This window comes from Melanerpes formicivorus, unplaced genomic scaffold, assembly GCF_026170545.1.
Source record: "Melanerpes formicivorus ecotype bairdi unplaced genomic scaffold, bMelFor1.0.p_v2 SCAF_2, whole genome shotgun sequence".
Lineage (NCBI taxonomy): Eukaryota > Metazoa > Chordata > Aves > Piciformes > Picidae > Melanerpes > Melanerpes formicivorus.
In genome coordinates this window covers 42,087,960-42,110,203 of record NW_027142354.1, presented here as the reverse complement: position 1 = coordinate 42,110,203, position 22,244 = coordinate 42,087,960, and the positions used below count along the sequence as shown (strand labels likewise).

The following is a 22,244-nucleotide window of genomic DNA, read 5'->3' as shown; positions in this document are numbered from 1 at the left end:
TACAGCACTAGTCTGGAAGTCTGAGAAAGTTCAAGGATTAGGATCATAACACTGCAGCGTTCCCAGCACCAGCAATAAAAACAGTAAGGAGTATCAGGTAGTAAATTGTCCATCTTGTGTGTACATTACTACATGGTGGAAAACCCTCTTTACTCAAAAAGAAAAACAAATTAGCTAGTTCTTTATCTTTGTTAGCTACAAGCTGCATAAAACCCTTACTATCTTGTGCTAAAGCAGTTCTGCTTCCTACATGGTTCCTGAAACCACACTGCATCAAACATATTATCCAGGCACTTGGTCAGTGCTATCCTTTGTTGAAAATATAAGAGAAAGTGAGATATACTCCAATATAGCAATTAAATTAACCATTGTGGTGAAATATGCACCTGTTCATATATATATTTATGCATCATTTTATACACACACATATATATACACATGTATATATGTGTGTATATATATACATGTATATAACACTTCAAATGCAGAGAGCTTTCAAATAAAGGCATGTGGGCACAATGGGACTCAAAAGAGCACAACTGAACCCTCTGCTCCTTTGTTCAAGCACCATTTTCATCTGTGCAGGGCTTGTTTGCTCTCTTAATATCTTCCAAAGACACTGATTAACTGATTTACAGGAGCCAACGCTGCTCCTCAGGAGCACTTTTTGCCCTACAGAGCCAGGGAGCCAGCACTGGGAAAGGGATTTAATGCCCTCCAGTGCTCTAAGCTCAGCCCTGCTCCCATTTCCATGGATTTAACCCTCCTAATGAGAGAAATTTCACCTCTTATCTGCAAGAGCACATTTCCAGCCCATGCAGGCACACGGCTTAACCCACACACACTCTGCGCACAGCAACATTCTCTAGGTCAGGGTATTCACCTCTGTCACTTTCAAAAAGCCTGAAAAATCAGCCACCACGTTCCCATGGGTCAGCATAGCACCTTTGGGGTTCCCTGCAAGGAAAAAACAGAGTTGCGTCAAAAGATGAGCCAAGTAGGATTTCCAAAAGCTTAACAGCAACCAAACTGAGAAAGGGTTCAAATGTTAAGTTTTCTTCTGGGACTTTTCAAACCTAGGTAATATTCAGAGTAATTTCTGATGTAATTTCAGAGTAATATGCAGCAGAAGCACTTAGTTCAGTGCTCAGCATTGAATCAAATGATGCTACGTGAGTAGTTCTGGTGAAGAATCTGAACAACAGCTTCCACCAGAAACAGTCCAACTGCACTTTATGAGAATGCTCAGATGGAGAAGCTTGGTGAACAGGACCATCAGACCTGGTTGGCTGCTCCCAGCCTTTCCAGGTAAGATCTGTTTTGCCTAAAGATTGTTCTCAGCCTCTCTAGGTAGGACCTGTTTCAGACAGATTTTTGACTAAAACTGATCTTGAATACAAACCCCGTTTCAGAAGCTGTTAAGTTTTCACTTAGCCACTGTGCTGGAGAACCTGAATCATGCAGAGACCAGGCAATATATGGCAAAAATTCAGCTACAAGAATGCATGAGAATGCAATCAAGAGGAGTCATGAATATTGGCAGCAGCAGAGCAGAACTGTCCTGGAGACAACATCAAACCCATTTAGGAGCTGGCAAAGGCTCCGTGCTGCACCTGCAGCATTTCATCCATTGCCCACTCGAGCAGCTCCACACCATCAGCATTTCCTTCTCCACTCTCTTTTCTTAGCTGGGAGTTCCCCTTCACACCCTGATAAATCTTCTGCATTTCCTATCTGCTCATACACCAGCATTTGGTGTTCATGAAAGAGCAGAAGCAGATGCTGAAACCAATGGCCAACACAAACCAGAGCCAAGAAGCCTGTTCAGCATGGGCACATGAGACTCTACGTGCCCTCCTGTCACAGAACTGTCCCTTTGCATCAGCCTCAAAGGGTTTATTTCTGACAAGAAGGCGTAGCTGAGTTGAAATCAGCCTCTCTCTCTCCAGAGGGTTTTTAAGCAGATTGGTTTAATTCGATCCCACCGCTGCAGCGCAGTTCCTGCTGCGCCGAGCGGAAGCAGATCAGAGCAGCTTTACCTGCAGGTGACCTGCATATGCATGGCAGGCACAAGGATGTCCCCAGGAGCTTTGCAACACTTTTACAGCTAAGCAGAGAATCACAGAAAGGTTTTTGTTGGAAGAGAGCTTTAAGATCATCAAGTTCAACCATTAACCCAACAGTGCCACTAAACTGTGTCCCTCAACACCACATCTACACAGCTTTGAAACCCCTACAGGGATGGGGACTCCATCACTACCCTGGGCAGCCTGTGTCAGGGCTTGACAACCCTTTTGGGGAAGAAATTGTCCCTCATGACCAGCCTCAACCTCCCTTAGTGCAACTTGAGGCTACTTCCTCTTGTCCTATCACTTGTTCTTTGGGAGAAGAGACTGATTCACACCTAGCTCCAGCCTCCTTTCAAGGAGTTGTAGAGAGCAATGAGGTCTCCCCTCAGCCTCCTTTTCTCCAGGGTAGACAACTCCAAGCCCCTCAGCTGCTCCTCACCAGCCCTGTTCTCCAGACCCTTTCCCAGCTTTGTTGGCCCTTCTCTGGACACTCTCCAACCCCTCAATGTCCCTGTCATAAGTCACCCAAACCCCACAATGGATGCAACAGGCTCACAGAACTGTAACTCAGCCAGAATTTCATCCTGCCTTGCACAGATTAGGAGAGGGCAATGGTGTTTTGTGAACCAGTTTCAGCACAGGAAAATGTGTTTAATCTTCTGAGTTCTAGAAAAGTTAGCAAGCTGAGTCCCTGGCAGCTCTTCAGTGCCAGCACACAGCCAGGTGGCACAGCCCAGCTCAGCTCCTTGCTTCAGGAGCTGTGGTGCTGAGCCCTGTGCCTTGCCAGCATCGCTGACATCTTCTGTACCCAGCCTTCTCAGATCATTAAATGAAGGCTCATACAAAAGCAGTAATTATTGCAGGGGTTTATTGCATTAAAGGAGGACATTCTAAACACAGCCTGTTTTACTGAAAATTCGGTGTTCTAAGAGCCCTGCAGTGATTCAGTCCCAAAATCTGGTGTTCTAAGAGCCCTGCAGTGATTCAGTCTCAAAATCTGGTGTTCCAAGAGCCCTGCAGTGATTCAGTCCCAAAATCTGGTGTTCCAAGAGCCCTGCAGTGATTCAGTCCCATCCACTTGCAGATGAACATAATGCACAGGATGTTTCTTTGCTTTCATGTTTATGCTCCTCTGAAGCTCAGAGGTGAAGCTGGAGCAGACAGGTTCAGCAACAACTGCTCCCGTCCCAATGTGTTGTACCAGGAGGCACCAGCTCAGCCAGGCAGGTTTTGTCCCAGTGTTCTTTCTTTCACAGCTGGGTGCACAAGAGAATCCAGACTTCTAGAGAACTCCATGAACCAACGTCAGGTGTAAGTACAAACCCAGTAATGCCTGTGTTATTTCAGCTGTCCAGGCAATCCCTGTGCTCAGCCCTTGTATAAGTAGCTGCACTCTTGCAGCCTTGCACAAGTTTCTTTGTGTCAGCAGCCCACAGGCCACTCACACACTAGTGGAGGAGAGGACATGACAAACTGCACCCTCCTGCTATGCCAGCAGCAGACCTGCCTTCTGCACCTTAGCACAGATATTTTTTGGGGGGATTTCTCAGATCCTTTGAGCCTCAGACTTGTTTATTTAATCCACCTGACTTTTAAGGTATATCCCCCACCTCTGCTCAAATTGCTATGATGTGCCTAGAAGTAGAGGGACCATGCTGGCTCCTTCCCCTATGTCCCACGAACAACAGGTCCAGCATCCCAGAGATGCTGCAGTGGTAATGGTGTCAAAGCAGAGCAGCAATGTTAGAGCCAGGAGAGCCTTCTTCAGGAGAAATCCAGAACCAGCTGTGCTGCCACAGGAGAGCTGCAGCTATTTGGGCTGGGGGATAAATCTTTACCTTCTCTAGTTCTTCTGTTTCATTAACCCAGCAAAACGCTTGCTATGAGGCCCTTCCCAGACCTGCCACTTTGAGAGAAAAAGGTTACAGAATCCCAGCATGGTGCAGGTAGGCAGGCACCTCTGGAGATTGTCTAGTTCAACCCACCCAGAGCAGCTTGCCCAGAATCACAAGGTCCATCTGGAAGGAAACTCTACAACTTCTCTGGAGAGCCTGCTCCAGGGATCCAGCACCCTCACACCAAAGAAGTTCCTCCTCCTGTTCAGATGGAGCCTCCTGGGTTCTAGTTTGTGGCTACTGACTCTTGTCCTGTCCCTGGGCACCAGGAAAAACAGTCAGTCCCCATCCTCTTGCCTCCCTTCCTTTAACTCTTGCTGAGCATTGATCAGATCCCCTCTGGTGCTGCTCTTCTCCAGGCTCAACAGCCCCAGGGCTCTCAGGCTTTCCTCCTCACAGAGATGCTCCAATCCCATCAGCATCTTCATAGCCTCCACTGTAGTCTCTCCAGTAGTTCCCTCTTGAACTGGGGAGCCCAGAAGTGGACATCTTGGCAGGCTGGCAGTGGCACTGCTTGCTTCTTTAAAACAAACCAAAAAATGATGCCAGGCTTGTACCATTGCTCTCCTATTTGAATTTCCTCATACAGACCCATCTTGTGAGCGTCCCTCCTAGGACATGGGTGCAGTGTGGACCCAGTCAGCTCATAGCCTGGGTGTGGCAGATTGCCCTATCCTAGTGCCAGGCTGGTGTGACGATTTTCATAAGCAACAGAAGAACATTTTCCACACCCCTAAACACCTCTCTCAAGCAGCAGCTCCAGCACTAGCTTAGTGGTGTGATCCATTTTGGGATGCAAATTCTTCCCATCCCATGGAAGCCTCTGGCACTCGGGCACATGCACTGGCAGGCTGTGAGAAACCACTGGGAAGCAATTGTTATCCAACTGGTTACAGGTGGATCCTTGAAGAAATGCCAGTTTGCTTCTCTGGAGTAATTATATCCTGATGGTTTGGGGGTCATCTGTGTGCTTCTGGCTTGTTTCTGAGTGCTGATGATTTCTTGGTAAAACAGAAGTTGGTCTTGTGACCTGAGCTGAGCAATCTGAGGCTCTCCCTTCTCCCTGGGGAGGCATTTGGGCATCTGATCCTATCAAAGAAAAGCACACATCAAAGTCCATTTCTGGGATTTGTTTATCAACAGCTAAAATTGTTTCAAATTCTATGATTTCCAGGTTACAAATGTTCTAGCCAAGGTTTGTTTCCCACCACACAAAAATATTTAGAGCCCTTCAGATCTGAGAGAGCCCCTGAGAACAAAGCTGTTGGAAGCTTCTAAATGGTCACTAGAAATAGTCTCATGTGGTCTATACTGCAAGTCAAACTTTTGATATCAAAACACCACAGGGAAAACAGATCAGAGTGTTGATGGAAGGGCCAGATGTGAACCACCAGCGGCAGAGGATGGGCTGGTGGTGGAGTCACCATCCCTGGAGGTGTTCAAGAAGGGATTGGATGGGGCACTTGGTGCCATCCATGGTTTAGTCATGAGGTCTGTGTTGACAGGTTGGACTTGATGATCTTTGAGGTCTCTTCCAACCTTGGTGATTCTGTGATTGCTCTGGGAGGGTTTAGTTGCAAATAATAATTTGCTGTCTGTGGTTTGGATGGGAGAAAGCCAGTGAGCTCCCTCCTTGTCCTGTTCTGTCACTTCAGGCGTGCTCTTGAGAAAAGCCCAAGGCCAGAAATCATAGAGCCACAGAATTGTTTGGTTTGGAAAGGCCTCTAAGATCATCCAATCCAACCATCAACCCAACACCACCATGGCCATTAAACCCTGTCCCCAGGTGCCATGGCCACACATTTCTTGAATACCAGCATGGCTGATGACTCCACCACCTCCCTGAGCAGCCTGTTCCAATGCCTGACCACTCTTGCAGGAAAGAAATTGTTCCTAATCAGCTTCTGGTTGTATTGGCAACTAAAAAAAGGAAAATAAAAAAATCCCTTCTACAGCTGAAATTTTTGATTGAGAAAGAACAATTTCAAGAAAAATGTGACTTGAAACCCACAATTGCTCTGCACTTGAACCTCCACACAAACTGCAGCTGTAGGCACAGCTCCTTTGGTTCCCTGCAATTCCCACTTGTACCTAGTTTGTTTTGCTCTGGTGCAACAGGTGCTCACAGCGTGAATGGCTTTGCTGACCCTATCCTGCACTGGCTTCAATCTTTTCCTTTTAGGAATGAGCACTGATGGAACTGGGCAGGACCACAGGCTCCTGTCCCACAGCACCCTGCCTTGGGCACTCTGAATGCCATGGATCTCCAAACTAACAACAATGCATCAAGGTTAAAACTTCAATATATTTTAAATTTATTTCCTATCTATATATAATTGTAAATTAATATTTAATTGTAAATTTAATAACATTTAATACATCCTGAGTTTGTACTTGGAACTCAAAGCAATTGCTCACCTGATCTCCAGTGCAAGTCTTCTCCAGGAGGTGGAAGATGAAGATGTCCTCTCTTGCTCAGCCTAACCTTCAGGCTTTGTGCTCTCCTTGCTGAGCAGCACAAGCCAGTGCCTTCCTGGGTGGCATCTTCTCCTTGCCTACATGAGTGGAGACCAAGTGGAGGATGCTTTGGGGTGGGACCAAGCGTTAGTCAATCCTGAGAGCATGGATGAAGCTGGGAGAGCTGCTCCAGATCCTTCCCTGAATACCTCTTTGGTAGATGTTTTGGACATCAGGTTCTCAGAGCAGGAAATTCCTGCAAGTTATATGAAAGCCATAGTCTGGAGAGAGGAGAAAACACTGCATCTGCTAAAAGCAGGCAGGGATATGCTGCTGCTCCTCTCCAAGACAAAAGGACAGAGGCATGTGAGCACTGGCAGCTAGGGCTGTCCCAGTATGTGGTGCCCCAGAGCCAACCCAAGGAGATAACAAACACAGGAGCAAACTGGGGCAATGCTGCAGAGCAGACAGAGATGCTGAGGACACTGGTGGGGCTGGGGACACTGGTGTGGCTGGGGACACTGGTATGGTTAGCATACGGAACACGGAAAGCTGTGGAGCCACATTAACTAAGGTAAATACCAACCCATCGAGCACTTCACAACCACACTGCAGACTGGGAGGCAGAAACGTGGGCAAATTTCCAAACCACTGGAAAATCATCCTGCCAAAGGGTATGTCAGGGAACTCAGGTGGAAAATAAGTACATCAGTATTTTTAATTCACAGTGTGTATGCAGAGAGACTCTTGAATAGCGAACGTGCACAGAAATATCACTGCCACGGCAGCAGAACAGCAAGCTTGCACATATTGAGATGGGATTAGTAATTCATGTGATCACCTAATTCAAGAATAAAATGCCTCTTTTACCTGTAGTGCCGCTAGTAAAACAGACAATGGATAGATCTTCAGGTCGAGGAGGCTAGAAGTGCACAAGGAGAAGAAGAAAATCCCATCAGTCGGCTGCAGAAGGGGCCATGGCAGGCTGCTGGCATTCTAGAAACTTAGAGCTGAAACATAATTGATTGGATCTTTGCCATGAAACCTTTCATTCCCCTTGGCAAACACCAAAGGCCACCATAAAACCCTTTTTATCAGGTTTCTGCAGTGGATGCAGACTCTCTCCCTGCCATATGTTTTGCTCCAGCTGCATTAAGGTCATGCTTTAGCATAAGATGACTTTGATGGAACATCTTGCAGTTCATATTTCAAAGACACCACCTATACCTGTAGGTGTGTGTGTGGAAACTTGAGATAATTTACTGATTTCCAGGAAAAAATCTGGAAAGTTGTGGTTATCCACAACAACAGACAGCTTTCTGAACCTGCAGCTTGCTCCCCTTCCCAGTGGTACCTCTGTTCTCAGAACCACTGCCTGTGTGAGCTATTTTGGGTCTCAAATAAATAGACAAGGAGCCTGAAAATCAGAAGCTGATTTTGCACAAGTGTGAGCAGCCAGTGGAAAAAAAAAACCATTGATTCTATTTTCCCAAGATATCCCAAAGAAATGCTGCCAAGTCCTATTTCTGATCTACAGAAAACCCACCAGGAAGCCAAGGGTGAAAACACATCCTCCTACTGCTGCCTGGAATAGGTGTGACACAACAATGGCATTTAATTACTGTCCCATTAACTTGCCCAGCAAGGATAAACCATCTCAGTTAAGTGTCCCAGGTGGAGAGGATGAAGCAAATGCACATCTCCAGTGGGTGGTATCAACACACCCTGGTCTCCTCCACTGCTTCCCCATTGGAGAGAGTTGGAGGAGACCTTTAAAGCTCATCCAGTCCAACCCACCGCAGTCAAGCAGGTACATCTACACTAGAGCAGGTTGCTAACAGCCCCAAACAACCTGACCTGGCATGGTTCCAGGGACAGGGCAACTCCCACCTCTCTGGGCAACCTGGGCCAGTGTCTCACCACAATCACTGGAAAAAAATGCCTTCCTTCTCTCCAGTCTAAATCTCTATCTTTCAGTTGAAATCATTCCCCCTTGGACTGGTCATGAGGCACTGCCCATCAAGATGCACGTGCTTCCTGGGGTGGAGCTGGATGATCTCCAGAGGTCCCTCCCCAACCCCTACCATTCTGTGATGATGATTCCTTCTGCCCAGAGCAAACCCTCCCCTCTGTCTTCAGTGGAACAGATGTGACAGAATCAGCTGCAGTCAGCAGTGGGAGAAGCAGCTTCCCAACACTCACCACGGGCACGTGTCGACTCTCACGGCCACAGTCCTGAAAGAGATTGAAGTAACAAAACTGATTTCCACTTTCATTCCTGGGCTGTAGCCCACTTGTCAATAGTCTGCAAACCATGAAGGGAGAGATGAGCTAGAGCAGATTGATGTGTGGCTAACACTTGGATCATCTTCTCTATCCAAACATTCCTGCATTCATTGCAGTGCCATCCTTGGGTTGGTTGAGCTGGATCCAGGCTGTTGCATAGAAGTGTAAAGCTGTAGGCTTCCATGTAGGAGGACAGTGTCTCAAACAGCAACCTCCCTTCTCAGGCTTAGTGAGCAGCTGATGTCTTATCTGAGCAGGAAGGTTTGAAATGTTGGCTCCTAACAACAAGGAGTAACAGTGCAGAGGCAGCTGCACTGAGCCACACATCAACATCAACACCATGAGCTGCTCTTTTGTGTTCTCCAGGCACTGAATCTGCCACTCCATTCACAAGCCCCTGTCTATTTTACTGTCTCTCGACAGAAACCACAAAATACAGCAAAAAGAGAGGGAGAGCAAACTCACCTCCACCTCCTGCATGGTCTGGATGCGGACCCCACACCTCCTCCCTCTCTCCATCAGCTCCTTCTCAAAGGGGTCCATCAGGATGATGGAGCTCAGCCCTGGGGTTTCCCTCCTCTCCACGTGGTCCAGGAGTATCCTGGCTTTTTCAGGTTTGTCACAAATGACTGTGGAAATGTCAGCTGGAAGGAAAGCAGCCAAATGAGCTGTTTGTGGTCAATGTTCTTTTTTTTTAATGCAAGGCTGGCTGCTGGCTCACAGCTGATGTTGTATCAGTTCTGGTATTCCAGGCTAACGTCAGAGATCCTGGAATATACCATTTACTTCCCTTAGAAAACCAGTGCCATTGTAGCTAGCCTAAAACAACCCCAAAGCTGCAGCTGACAACTACAATTCATTCTGGGATTCAGTTCAAAAGACTAAAATTTCTCACCAAGTGGGCTAAAAAATCGAGGAGGCAAAACACGAAGCAGCACAGGAGTGGGTGGCTGTGGAGTAATTCCCACAGCCAGAGCAGCCTCACCCGGGGTTCTGCACAGCCAGGCATGTGGGAGATGCAGCAGAAGCAGCCCTGACCCAGCATGGGGACACACAGTCCTCACAAAACTCTCTAAGCTGACTTCAAGACACTCAATAACCCATGGACAACAAGTTCTCCATGGGTCAGCAATGTGCCCTTGTGACCAAGAAGGCCAGTGGGATCCTGGGGTGCATTAAGAGGAGTGTGGCCAGCAGATCGAGAGAGATTCTCCTCCCCCTCTACTCTGCCCTGGTGAGGCCACACCTGGAATACTGCATGCACTTCTAGGCTCCCCAGTTCAATAGGGACAGGGATCTGCTGGAGAGTCCAAGGGAGGGCTACAAGGATGATTAAGGGACTGGAGCTCTGCCCTATGAGGAGAAGCTGAGAGATCTGGGGCTGGTTAGTCTAGAGAAGACTGAGAGGGGATTTAATAAATGTTTATAAATATCTGAGGGCTGGGGGTCAGGAGGGAGGGGACAGGCTCTGCTCAGTTGCACCCTGGGATAGAACAAGGAGCAATGGATAGAAACTCCAGCACAGAAGGTTCCACCTCAACATGAGGAGGAACTTCTTCACTCTGAGGGTCACAGAGCACTGGAACAAGCTGCCCAGAGAGGTTGTGAAGTCTCCTTCTCTGCAGACTTTCAAGACCCATCTGGATGCATCCCTGTGACACCTGTGCTGGTCCTGCTCTGGCAGGGCGGTTGTACTTGGTGATCTTTGGAGGTCCCTTCCAACCCCTAACATCCTGTGATCCAATGACTAAAATCAACTGTGTTTTGGAAAGCAGAAGAAAAGGAAACATTCTGAGCAACAAAACTTGTTTCTGAGCAGATTACATGAGTGGTTGGACTTGATGATATCTGATAGGTCTCTTCCAACCCCAGCAGTTCTAAGGTTCTACATCAGGTTTGTTTGTACCTGTGTTGACGATGTAGCGAATGGCTCCGGGACCTAAGGTGTCATAGAGGGGAACCACCACCATGGAGTAGGTGTAGCAAGCCAGCTCAGAAATGATCCACTGCAGGAGGACATCAAAGCATGAATGTGAGAAGGGGGCCATGGCAGCAGGTTTAGCACACTTGAGAGCAAGCTTCAAGAACGAAGCAAGCACACAAGTCAGGAACATCAAGTTGAACTTCAGATCTCACCTCTGGACGGTTTTGCGCAAAGACTCCGATGAACTGCTTTGTGGATGGCTTGCAGCCCTGCAGGAGAAGGCCTGAGCCCAGAGCTTCTGCTCTCTCAGCCACCTGAAATTTGGAGAGCAAAAAAAATACATCAGAAAGAGGAACATAAGCAATACCAAACTCAGCAAGACTTTTGAAGGCTCTCAAAAGATCGCCTTTGCTATCTAAAGGTCAAATGTTTTATGTTATCTTGAGCCATCAATAGCTGACCTGCAGCTGACTTCTGGTTGGCAGTGCCCCATGGCTTTGGAGCGTGTCTCTGCTGCTGTCATGAGCAGGCTGATGGCACTGAGCTGGTCGCCAAAAGCCAACACACTGCAGTGCACCCAACCAGGGGAAGTGGGAGCCCTTGCATGGCATGGTAGCTTTCTCCTGGTCTAGCATGTGTGTAAGCAATGGGTCCTTCTGCTGGGCAGGGTGAGAGCACTGGGAGGCAAGGACTCTGGGGGAGGGAAGGGGTGTGTGGGGGGGAATTTCCAGCTCACCTCCTTGTAGGAGAGCCACTGATAGGGCTGCTTGGGTTTCCTGAAGCCCAGGCAGGGGCCATTTTCTGGAAGACATAAGCAGAGATGATGGAGTTACCAGGAGTCAATGTGCTGTGCAGCAGAGCCCTCAAAGAGTAAATCCACTGTTATCAAGATTGGTTCTTACTCCTGGGGCAGCACTCACAGCAAGGCTGATGCCATTAAACACATGGGTACAGATAACCTAAGATGGGCTGCTGGGATCTCCCAAACAGCCACTTCAGCCTCCTCCCTGAGGGGACAGCAGCAGTTTGCCACAAAACAGCCTCCTTAAAAGACATTTCTCCAAAGATGGGATGAGCATGAGTGTCTGATGAGGGCTTTCATCCCAGCACAGGCTCCCACTGCTTGCTCTGCCTGTTGATTTAAACACTTCAAAGTGAAAAGTGCTATTTTTGGCACAGCCTGCTCTGGAGGTGGCTAAGGCAATACACAACAGTTGATGACAGGAGGAATATTTGAGAAGTGTAATTAATTTGCTAGCTGTACTTACCTGCACAAGCTCCACCCCCCTCCTGAGCTGGTGATTTACCCCCATCCTCTGGTGTGAAATAGTTGCAATTCCACAGAGGCTTCTGGAGGTACCAAAAATAATCTATGAAACTGGTGTGTTGAGTAAGGCAGCAAATCGTGAGCAGCCAGCACAGAAATAGTTATGGTAGAGCTAGGAAGAGTCATCATGACTTTTTGGAGTGGGGGATGCTGGCTCACAAGGGTGTGAGAACTCTCTGATCCATCCTGGGGTAAGGGCGATGGACTGATAGACCACACTCAGCTTTGCTAAGAGCTGTTGGCAGAGTCCTTTACCCTGCCATGTTGTGGAATTAACAGGTAAATCTCTCTGGATGAAAGAAATAAAGGGAATAACGGGCATTCTGAAAGAGAGGTCAGGCACTGGAACAGGCTGCCCAGGGAGGTGGTGGAGCCAGCGTCCCAGGAGAGGTTCAAAAGACATGCAGACATGGCACCTGAGGACATGGTTTAATCATAGAATGGTTTGCATTGGAAGGGACCTTAATAACCTTCTAGTTTCAAACCCTTGCCAAGGGCAGGGACACCTTCCACCAGCCCAGGCTGCTCAAGGCCTCATCCAACTTTGCCTTGAGCACCTTCAGAGAAGGGGACACCCACACCCTCCCTGGACAACCTGTTCCAGTGTCTCCCCACCCTCACTGCCAAGAATTTCTACTTAATCTCCAGTCCAAATCTCTTCTCTTCCAGCTTCAATCCATTCCCTCTCATCCTATCACTACAAGCCCTTCCCAGCTCTATTGTACTTCAGGTACTGGAAGGTTGCTCTAAGGTCTCCCTGTAGCCTTCTCTTCTCCAGCCCCAACTCTCCCAGCCTGTCCCCATAGGGCAGGTGCTCCAGCTTTCTGATCATCTTCATGGCCTCCTCTGGACCCAGCTCTTTGAGGTCTTTTCCCACTGAAACAATTCTATGCTTTTATGTAAGCTGGAGGAGTGGCTGGTGAAGAGGCAGCAGCCAGCAGAACAAGCCCCAGCATTTGCGGCAGCCGAGGAGCTCAGTTGGGTTCCATGCCCAGATCAGCCCTGTTTAATGGATTCATAAATGTTCTGGAAATGAATAACGCCTGATGAGCCTTGCTGAGGCTGCAAACTCAGGCTCCTAACTGTCTGCCAGCAGCAGCAGAAAGATCTCGTGGCACCAAGAGGCTGCACAGGAAAATTCAGTGGCATGAAGGACAAAGTAAGACATGTGGCAAACCATAACCTTAATCATAACCCACCCCTGTACCTCTCCAAAAGCAGCACTCACACTACCATGGGCAGTGCAGGCTGCCTTACTCCTCACTGGGCCTCCTTCTTCCTCAGCCTCTACTCCTTGGACCTCCAACTCACTGAATCTGACACTTTGCTGGCCTCTGCCCTTCAGACATCCCACCCTTTGGACCTTCACATCCAGGTCTCCTTTCACTTTGTTTCCTCTCCACTGACCTCCACTCTTTGGGCTGCCCATTCTCTGACATCTCCACTTGCTGAGCCTCCTACTCCCTGTCAGGGCCTCCCATGCTCCTTAGGTCTTTGAGTCCAGATGGGTCTCTGCACCATTTGTGCCTCCCACCCTTTGGTGGCTCCTGCACTCTTTCAGCCTCTAGCCTCTCTGAGCTTCCCTATGCTTTTGAGCCTGCCACACTGTCTGAGCCTCTGTGTTGTGTGGCAGTCCACCTCTCCCTGTATCTTCTCACAGGCTCTCACCAGAGATGCTGAATCCCCTCCTGAAGACCTCATACATGGTCCTGGCATCATCGTAGTAGTGTGTCAGCAGCTGTGGGCTGTCCCCGATCACCGAGCGGCGTGCTCCAGCCAGACCCTGTGTGACACACAATCACAATCACAGAATGGGATGGGTTGGGTTGGAAGGAATCTTAAAAAGCATGTAGTCCCAACCCTCCTGCCATGGGCATGGACACCTCCCACTAGGTCACGTTACTCAATCCAACCTGGCCTTGAACATTTCCAAGGATGAGGCATCCACAACTTCTCTGGACAGCCTGTTGCAGGGTCTCACCACCCTCACCATGAAGAGTTTCTCCTTACATCTAATCTAAATCACCCCTTGTCCCTGTCACTGTACTCCCTGATAAAGGCCCCCCTGAAGTGCTGGAAAGCTTCTATAAGGTATTCTGACATGACATGACACAGATATCAGCATTGTCCTATGGGCAAGGGATGGGGAAACCCTGAAGCATGAAGCATCTCATCCCCCAAATGCCAGGCAGGCCTCTGCAGCCACCTCCACGTTCCTGCCCCAACACCTAAAAGTATGGCAGAAGTAGAACATCTACCTCAACTCCCCAGTAACATGGGGAACCACCTGACCCAGCTGGTTGCTACAGGAGATGGTTGATGCTTCCCCAAAGAGATTTGAGGAGGAATTGTAAGTGACAGAGTGGGGATGTGCTGGAGGAAGTGAATGCTCTGGGCACAGGTCCCCAGGACAGGCACCATGGCCACCTTCTCAAGGGCATCTAGACCAACATGAAGGATGAACTAAAACATAAGCCAAGCTCCAGGACTCAGTGCATGGGTTCAGCAGGGGTGTTTTAAGAGTGGGTAAGAGGAGCCAGGCAGGATGAGAGTGACCAAACCAGGACAGTGCTGTGAGCCAGCAGAAAGTCTCACTGGAGCCCAACCCACAGGGAAAAACTGCTTTGGAAAGTGTCAGTTCCTCCCAACTCTGAAAAAGCTTTTGGAATTCAAGACAATAGCATTTTATAGAGGACATCACAAAAGGCTGTTAAAAAAACCTCATTACTTCTAGATGTTAATTTAAGTGGAAACACTTTTCAGGGATATTTCAGTTCTTCAAAACGAAGCAGCTTCATTAAACTTTAAAACCTTTTCTGAAGCATGAAAATGAATAACTCCTCAGCTTCTACACCCAGATTTGGGTTCAATCTTTCTTCTTATTATCACTGAGTTTCTAGCAGCAAACTCAGCAATGGGCACACAGATGAAGCACTGGCTGATTTGATCCTATTAGCATTTAATCATTTCCCCCCATGCAGTAAGCACCTCCTGTAATTTTTGGTCATAGAAGAAGAAAAACTAAGACCAAGTTGTTAATGCAAACCCCAGAGAATCCATTAAGGAGCAGTGTTTGAGCTTTCCAGTGAACAGAAAAAGGTGAATGAAAGGGTAAAGTGGTCCCTGGCACACAGCACATTACAGGACTGATGTCAGGATGAGGTTGGGGAGCCCTCAGAAGAAACAAAAGCAGCTCCTGGCAACAGCATCCTGGGTTTATGGGGTGGGTGTTGGTCTCCTCTCCCTAGTAACTGTGGTAAGATGAGAGGAAATGGCCTCAAGTTGCACCTGGAGAGATTTAGTTTGGATATTAGAAGAAACTTTTTCACTGAAATGGTTATTAAACACTGCAATAGGGTCCCCATGGAGGTGGTTGAATCCCCATCCCTGTAGGTGTGTAAAAGATGCATAAATGTGGTGCTTAGGGATGTGGTTCAACACTAGGCTTGGTAGATAGATAATGGTTGGATCTGATGATCTTAAAGGGTCTTTTCCAGCCAAAACAATTCTATGGTTCTATGGCCTGCATCAGAATAGTGTGACCAGCAGGGCCAGGGCAGGGGTTGTCTCCCAGTACTCAGAACTGGTGAGGTTGCTCCTTGAATACTGGGTTCAGCTTCAGGTTCCTCACTCCAAGAAGAACACTGAGGTGCTGGAGTTGGTCCAGATGAAGCTGGAGAGGGTTCTGAAGAACAGGTCTGGTGAGGAGCAGGTGAGGGACTTGGGGTTGTTCAGCCTAGGGAAAAGGAGGCTGAGGGGAGGCTTTCTGGCTATCTGAAAATCCCTGAAAGAAGGCTGGAGCCAAGTGGAGATTGCCCAAGGAACAAGAGATGGCATGAGAAGAAATGGCCTCAAGTTGCATCAGGTTTAGGTTAGACACAAGGAACAATTTCCTCCCCAAAATGGTTGTCAAGCCCTGAAACAGGTTGCCCAGGGCAGTGGCAGAGTCGCCACCCCTGGAAGGATTGAAAAGCCCTGGAGGTGTGGTGCTGAGGGACATGGCTCTGTAGTGATGTTGTCCTATTGGGCTGGTGGTTGGATTCAATGATCTTCAAGGTCTCTTCCAACCAAAACCAGTCCACGCCTTCCAGGCATGCAAAGCCCCAGTGAAGCCCAGCCTCTCCTGCCCAGCAAGGTGCCCCCAGCCTCACCTCCACTTCCTCCGACTGCTTCCTCAGGTCGCAGGGTGGCTTCACGGCCTGGGGCCGGCTGGCAAACCAGTAGGCAACGACGGCGGCGAAGGCCCCGATGCCCACCAGGGCTGTGGCCGGCAGGTTGCGGAAGAACTGGCTGAGGTCATCGAACTCGGGGAGCCGCAGGCTCCGCAGGATCTCCTGAGCCTGCATCTTCTCCACCAGGGAAACCGCGAACTCTGCAAGAGCCACAACCGCACGGCCAGGTCACCACGCGGCACAGACGTGGGCAGCTGGCACTGGGAAGGGGAGAACACACCGCCCCTGGACCACAGGCTGCCTACCAACCACAACCTGAGCCTGAGAAGAACACACAGCCCCTGGCCAGCCATTGCAAACCCACTGCTCTGCTGGCCCCCAGGCTGTCTACCAACAACAACCTGAGCCTGAGAACAGCATCTGTGGAAGAGGTATGAGAAAGGAGGAAGCATCCCTAGAAGGGTGAGCAGCAGCAGCCAGCCAGCTCCTAAAAAAACAGCCAAGTACAAATGCTGTGCATGGAGGAGACAGGCAAAGGGACAAGTTTTATGGCATGGGGTGCCAACACTCTGCCATCCCCAATTTATCCCCTTTATTCCCACCAGCACTGCTGGATGGCAGGGAGGGCAGGTCTGGCTTCTGCTGGACTCCTGGGAAAGCAGAGCTGCCGCTGCCTTCTCTTAAGGCCACCAGAGAGTGGAGCTGGGCGAGCAGCTCACTGCTTCTGAGGTGCAAGGTGAAGCTGTCCTCGGGAGACTTGTGTTTGGGTGTTGAGCACACCAGAAGCATCTGACATAACTCCTATTTACAGTAACAGCCCAGGTTCAGCTCCCTGCCAGGGAGTCTCCAATGTCGGCCAGCCCAAACAGATGCTGCTGAGAAGGGGATCCCAACAGTTAAGGTTTCCCGTTAAGCCCCACAGCTCTATTTATGACTTTACAAGAGGTCAAGATCTTAAAGAAAAAGCTTTTCTGCTGCAGGAGCCTGGGCAGCCCCTTGCCTCTCGTGCTCTGGCCCTGCTCCAGCCTGTGGAGCTAACAAATGATTAATGGAGGGGCTTCACTGGCATGGTGGGGCAGGACATACTGCACAATGGCACCACTGACCTCAACACAAACCAGCTTTTTTCCTCCTGGGAACAGTGTCTGGGTTGTGCTGAAGGGCAGGATGAAACTCTTTCAGTCTTTTCCCATAGTAGCGCTGGGCAAGCACTGGAGACCAGCACAAGCAGTCTGCAAACACCTCCACTCCCCCACCAGGCACTGGAGGAGGGTTTTTGAAGTTTACACAAGCAAAAAAGCACAACAAACAAGTAACTTCACCTTTTGTTGGGCTACCAAGTGGTGAGGGGCAGCAGGGAGCGGTGGCAGAGACACGGAGCCCATGTTTAGTGTCATCTCCCTCCTATGGGCTCTGTTTAGCTCAGTTGTCCCTTGGGCCAGATGCTGCACCCCAGTGACAGACCAGCACTCCACAGCTACCTAGAGCTCCTGACCATGCAAAACACCAGCTGCTCCAAGAATGTTTGCAGAGATCACAACAAATGTCTCTTCCTGAAGGCATTCAAGATCAGGCTTGATGTGGCCCTGGGCAGTCTGATCTAGTTGGAGAGGTCTCTGCTCACTGCCACAGGGTTGGACAGGTTGGACAAGGTGACCTTTGAGGGTCCTTTCCAACCCAATGCAATCTGTGAATCAGCATCCAGATACAGCAGGTGGGATGTGGCTTCCAGGCTTTCCAGCTCATGTCCAGCTTTTCACCCGCTATCACCCCCAAGTCCTCCTCAGCTGCTCCCCAGCCCTTCATCCCCCAGCCTGCCTTGATAGCAGGGATTGCCCCAACCCAGGTGCAGGACCTTGGCCTCGTTCAACCTCACGAAATTCACATGAACTCACTTCTCACAGTATCACAGTATCACCAAGGTTGGAAGAGACCTCAAAGATCATTGAGTCCAACCTTTCACCACAGGCCTCATGACTAGACCATGGCACCAAGTACCATGTCCAATCCCCTCTTGAACACCTCCAGGGATGGTGACTCCACCACCTCCCTGGACAGCACATTCCAATGGCTAATGACTCTCTCCGTGAAGAACTTTTTCCTCACCTTGAGCCTAAACTTCCCTTGGCACAGCTTGAGACTGTGTCCCCTTGTTCTGGTGCTGGTTGCTAGAGAGAAGAGACCAACCTCTTCCAGGTCCCTTAGGATAACATCCCATCACTGCAACCTGATCCAGTTGAAGATGTCCCTGCTTACTTCAGGGGGTTGGACTGGGTGACCTTTAAACATCCCTTCCGTTCTCTGATTCTCTGTGGTCCCCATCCCTGGAGGTATTTGAAAGAAAAAGAGATGTGGTGCTGAGGGACAGATTTGGTAGAGTCAGAGAACGGTTGGACTCAATGATCTTAAAGGTCTTTCCCAACCACAGTGATTGTATGATTCCATTCTCTGTCCAGGTACAGGTCTATGGACATCTGGATTTTGTAGCATCATCAAAAGGATCCTGAGAGTCAGGAATGCATAAAAAGAACAAATGTTGGAAGCCAAACCTGACACAATATGGAAATAAAACTATTCCTGTATAATCCAGATAATGAAGGAGGTGTGATGAGACCTTTATTGACTTTGCATCCCTCTGACACACGTTGGGTCTCATTTATGTCAGTCCTTTGGATACTGAGAGATTTGCTTTAGAGGCACCAAACCCACCTTTTTTTTTTAATCTGCCAAGAGACAAGATGTTTGAAATCAGAATTACTCCTTCTCAGACTGGAAGAGGGGAGATTTAGATTACATATAAGGAAGAAATCCTTCCCCATGAGGGTGGCAAGGCACTGGAACAGGTTGCCCAGAGAAGTTGTGGAGGCTCCAAGCTTGGAAGCATTCCAAGCCAGGTTGGATGAGGCCTTGAGCAACCTGGACAAGTTGAAGATGTTTGTGCTCACTGCATGAGGTTTGGACTAGGTGACCTTTAAAGGTCCCTTCCAACTTGAACCATTCTATGATAACCATGAGACTTTTAATTGTTGGGAAGTATTTGGCTCTAGCAAACTCACAGGCATGCTGCTCCTTGGGCTTGCATGCAACATATTCCCCTTGCTGGGGTGGTGGCAGGGACACCATGGGCCACTGAATCCCACAAGCAGGGTGCTGTGGGTAGCATCTGCCTGTGCAGTGAGCTAAAACATGCTACAACAGCCAAATTCCACCAGGCACACAGGGAAAATACTTAAATTCAACTCATAAGCAGAACATTCACCTCAATCCAGTGCACATAGAATCATAAAGGCTGGAAAAGGCCTCTAAGATCATCAGGCCCATTCTTCTACCCAACACTTCCATGACCATGTCCCCAAGAGCCACATTCACTCATGCTATATTCATTGTTTTTTCTGGACACTTGTTCCACATTCTGCTGCCTCCTGCTAACTTCCTACTCAAGCCATTATTTCCCACCAACACAAAGTCTGTGTGCAGCAGGATCAAATCACTGGATCAGTTGCCTGAATCCTTCATTCACAACCACAGCAGCTGGGCTAAATAAATAAAGCTGGGTGTAAGACAGAAATTCACTTCTTCCTGCTTAGGGAAAGCTGCTGGCCCATCTCCACGAGGAATTTGGAGATCCCTGCAGCCACAAACTCTGCTCAGAGTTTTAGGTCCTTTGTGGTTAAACAAAAACTGGGAAGTACTTCTTGTTAGTGACTTGTTTGTAAGTACAGTGCAGGGCATCTCAGAGAATGCCACAGTGGTGGAGATGTCAGTAATAACAAAATAGAAACCAAACAACAGCAAAGGCACTTGGAAGCACTAGGTTGGAAAGGACCTTTCAGATCAGCAAGTCCCACTGTTAACCCAGCACTGCCAAGTCCCCAATTAGCTATGCCACTCAGCACCACACCTACAAGACTTTTAAACACCTTGAGGGCTGGGGTCCACCACTGCCCTGGGCAGCCTGGTCCATGACTTGACAATCTTTCAGTGAGGAAATTTCTCTCCATACCCAACCTAAATATCATCTGGTGCAACCTGAGGCCATTTCCTCACATCCTATCACTTGTTTCTAGAGAGAAGAGACCAACCTCTAACCACTCTTCAACCTCCTTTCAGGGAGCTCTAAAGAGCCAGAATGTCTCCCCTTGGCTTCCTTGTCTCCAGACTGAAATACCCCAGAGCCCTCAGCTGCTTCTCACTAGAATAGATTTGCAAACTCCTCTGCTGTTGTGTTCCTGCTTTCACTTAGTAATCCAAGTTCAATGACTAAACATACACATTGAAAACAAGATCCTGTGCTGAGGAATAAACTCACCCAGTCAAGGGAAGTTCCCAACATCTGTGACTCCTCTTATTCAACCCACGACCTGCAACTTCAGCCATCAACCTCCATTTCTGACCACATTTGGTCTTTGCACTACAAAGCTCCTCTGGTTTGTGCAACATTTAATCTTCATTTTTGCACCCTAAAGTGATACATGAGCCTACATTTGATCTGCTCATACTTGATCTGCTTGGGGCAGAAAACCTGCCTTGGGAAGGTGGCCAGGACAGGGACCCAGATGTGTTTGGGAGGAGCAACGTGGTTCAGCCAGGAGACAAACATTCCAGAACCTTCTACCCCAAGAGACGAAGGAGAGCGAGGAGAGGGATTTTGTGCTGAGTTTCCATCACAAGGCACTGTCACACCCCAGAGCACAGCACAAGCCATCGTTGCCATCACCATGGCCTCAGGAGCAGCCTGAGTGCATGCTCTCCACAGGCTTCCTCCAGTGGTTTTGCCTCAGTCCTGCTACCTGTGGCAAATCCATCACCCTGATGCGGTGTGTGCTCCCACTGGGGAGCAGCCCTGGGCGCAAGTGAACAGAGCACAGGGACACATCCATTTATTCCAAAGAGGACTTCACATTGCTTGGATCTCTAAAATATTCCCATGGCAGAGAAAAGAGAAACAAATATACACAGAAGAAAGCAGGTCTGAGAAAGGAAATCATGCTTTATTTTTGCTGCCAGGAAGGAATATCCATGAGTGAGAATCTGGGGCTGATGAAGCAGCCCTGAAACTGCCCACAGCCAGGGCTTGGGGTAAGCAGGACTTCTGCAGCTAGCCTTTGGGTAGCCAGCAGTGCCACCAGGCTGGGAATCTTCCCCCCCCACCTTCAGCCTTTGGTACCAGCAGGCACCACAGGGACAGTGCTTATTCCTGGTTTATTTTAGCTACAAACAGCACCATTGTGCAACTCAGTTTTGATCTTGCCCTGCTGGAAGTGATGCTGGAACTCCCCACACAGTCACTGGAGCTTCAGTGCCATAAACCAGTGTGGGAACAGCCTCCAACTACTAGCGTCTGCATAATGCAATTAAAACTCCCTGTCCTGTGCAGCCAGGCGGTCACATCCTTCCCACACTCACATCAGTGCCCTGGCCCTGGCTTGGGAAGGAGAACTCCTTTTGAGATGCTTTTCTCTTCCTGCCCACCAGCCTTCCATCCACAGCAGGGTAGGGAAGAGAAGGGTGAGTCATCTTATCTTGGAAACTGGGCAAAGTATCTGGTCATCATCACTGTGTCCAAGCACAAAAGCAGGACTATTTGTGTTTGACTTGCTTGTACAAAACCAAACTCATATAAGCAGCTTTTTAATGTCTCAGATAATTAACCACTTGGAGTGGGGAACTACAAAATGCAGCCAGCGGACACTGAACAACTCAGAACCTGCAGACCTCCAGTTCCAATCCCTGTGAGCTGCAGCAAGAATCATAGAATCATAAAGATTGGAAAAGACCTCTAAGATCAAGTCCAACCTCCTACCCAGCACCTCCATGACCCCTAGACTATGTCCCCAAATGCCACATCTACTTGTTTTTGGATCACCTCCAGGGATGGTGACTCTACCACCACCCTGGGCAGCCTATTCCAAAGCCTGACCACTCTTTCAGGAAAGAAAATTCTTCCTAATATCCAACCTAACCTTTCCCTGGTGCAGCTTGAGGCCATTTCCTCTTGTCCTGTCATTAATTACTTGGGAGAAAAGGCCAAAAGGAATATCCCTGTGTCAGCCTCCACAGATCCGTGTCCTAGGCTACAGCACTGGCTGCTTACTTATTTCACTGAGGAAACAG

The 22,244-nt window shown here is 48.8% G+C and overlaps 1 protein-coding gene across 4 annotated transcripts in view; it reads right to left on the bottom strand.

Annotated features, from left to right (window-relative positions):
- ACSL6 (acyl-CoA synthetase long chain family member 6) overlaps positions 1-22,244 on the bottom strand; it is a 68,797-nt gene that overhangs the window by 25,630 nt on the left and 20,923 nt on the right. For all 4 annotated transcript variants that reach the window (XM_068158113.1, XM_068158122.1, XM_068158131.1 and 1 more), the window contains exons 2-10: positions 16,110-16,330; positions 13,627-13,741; positions 11,368-11,432; positions 10,844-10,945; positions 10,614-10,713; positions 9,173-9,351; positions 8,624-8,656; positions 7,292-7,343; positions 884-957 (exon numbers count right to left, since the gene is read on the bottom strand). In XM_068158113.1, coding sequence (XP_068014214.1) covers positions 884-957; positions 7,292-7,343; positions 8,624-8,656; positions 9,173-9,351; positions 10,614-10,713; positions 10,844-10,945; positions 11,368-11,432; positions 13,627-13,741; positions 16,110-16,330 — 941 coding nt within the window. The remainder of the gene's footprint in view (positions 1-883; positions 958-7,291; positions 7,344-8,623; positions 8,657-9,172; positions 9,352-10,613; positions 10,714-10,843; positions 10,946-11,367; positions 11,433-13,626; positions 13,742-16,109; positions 16,331-22,244) is intronic.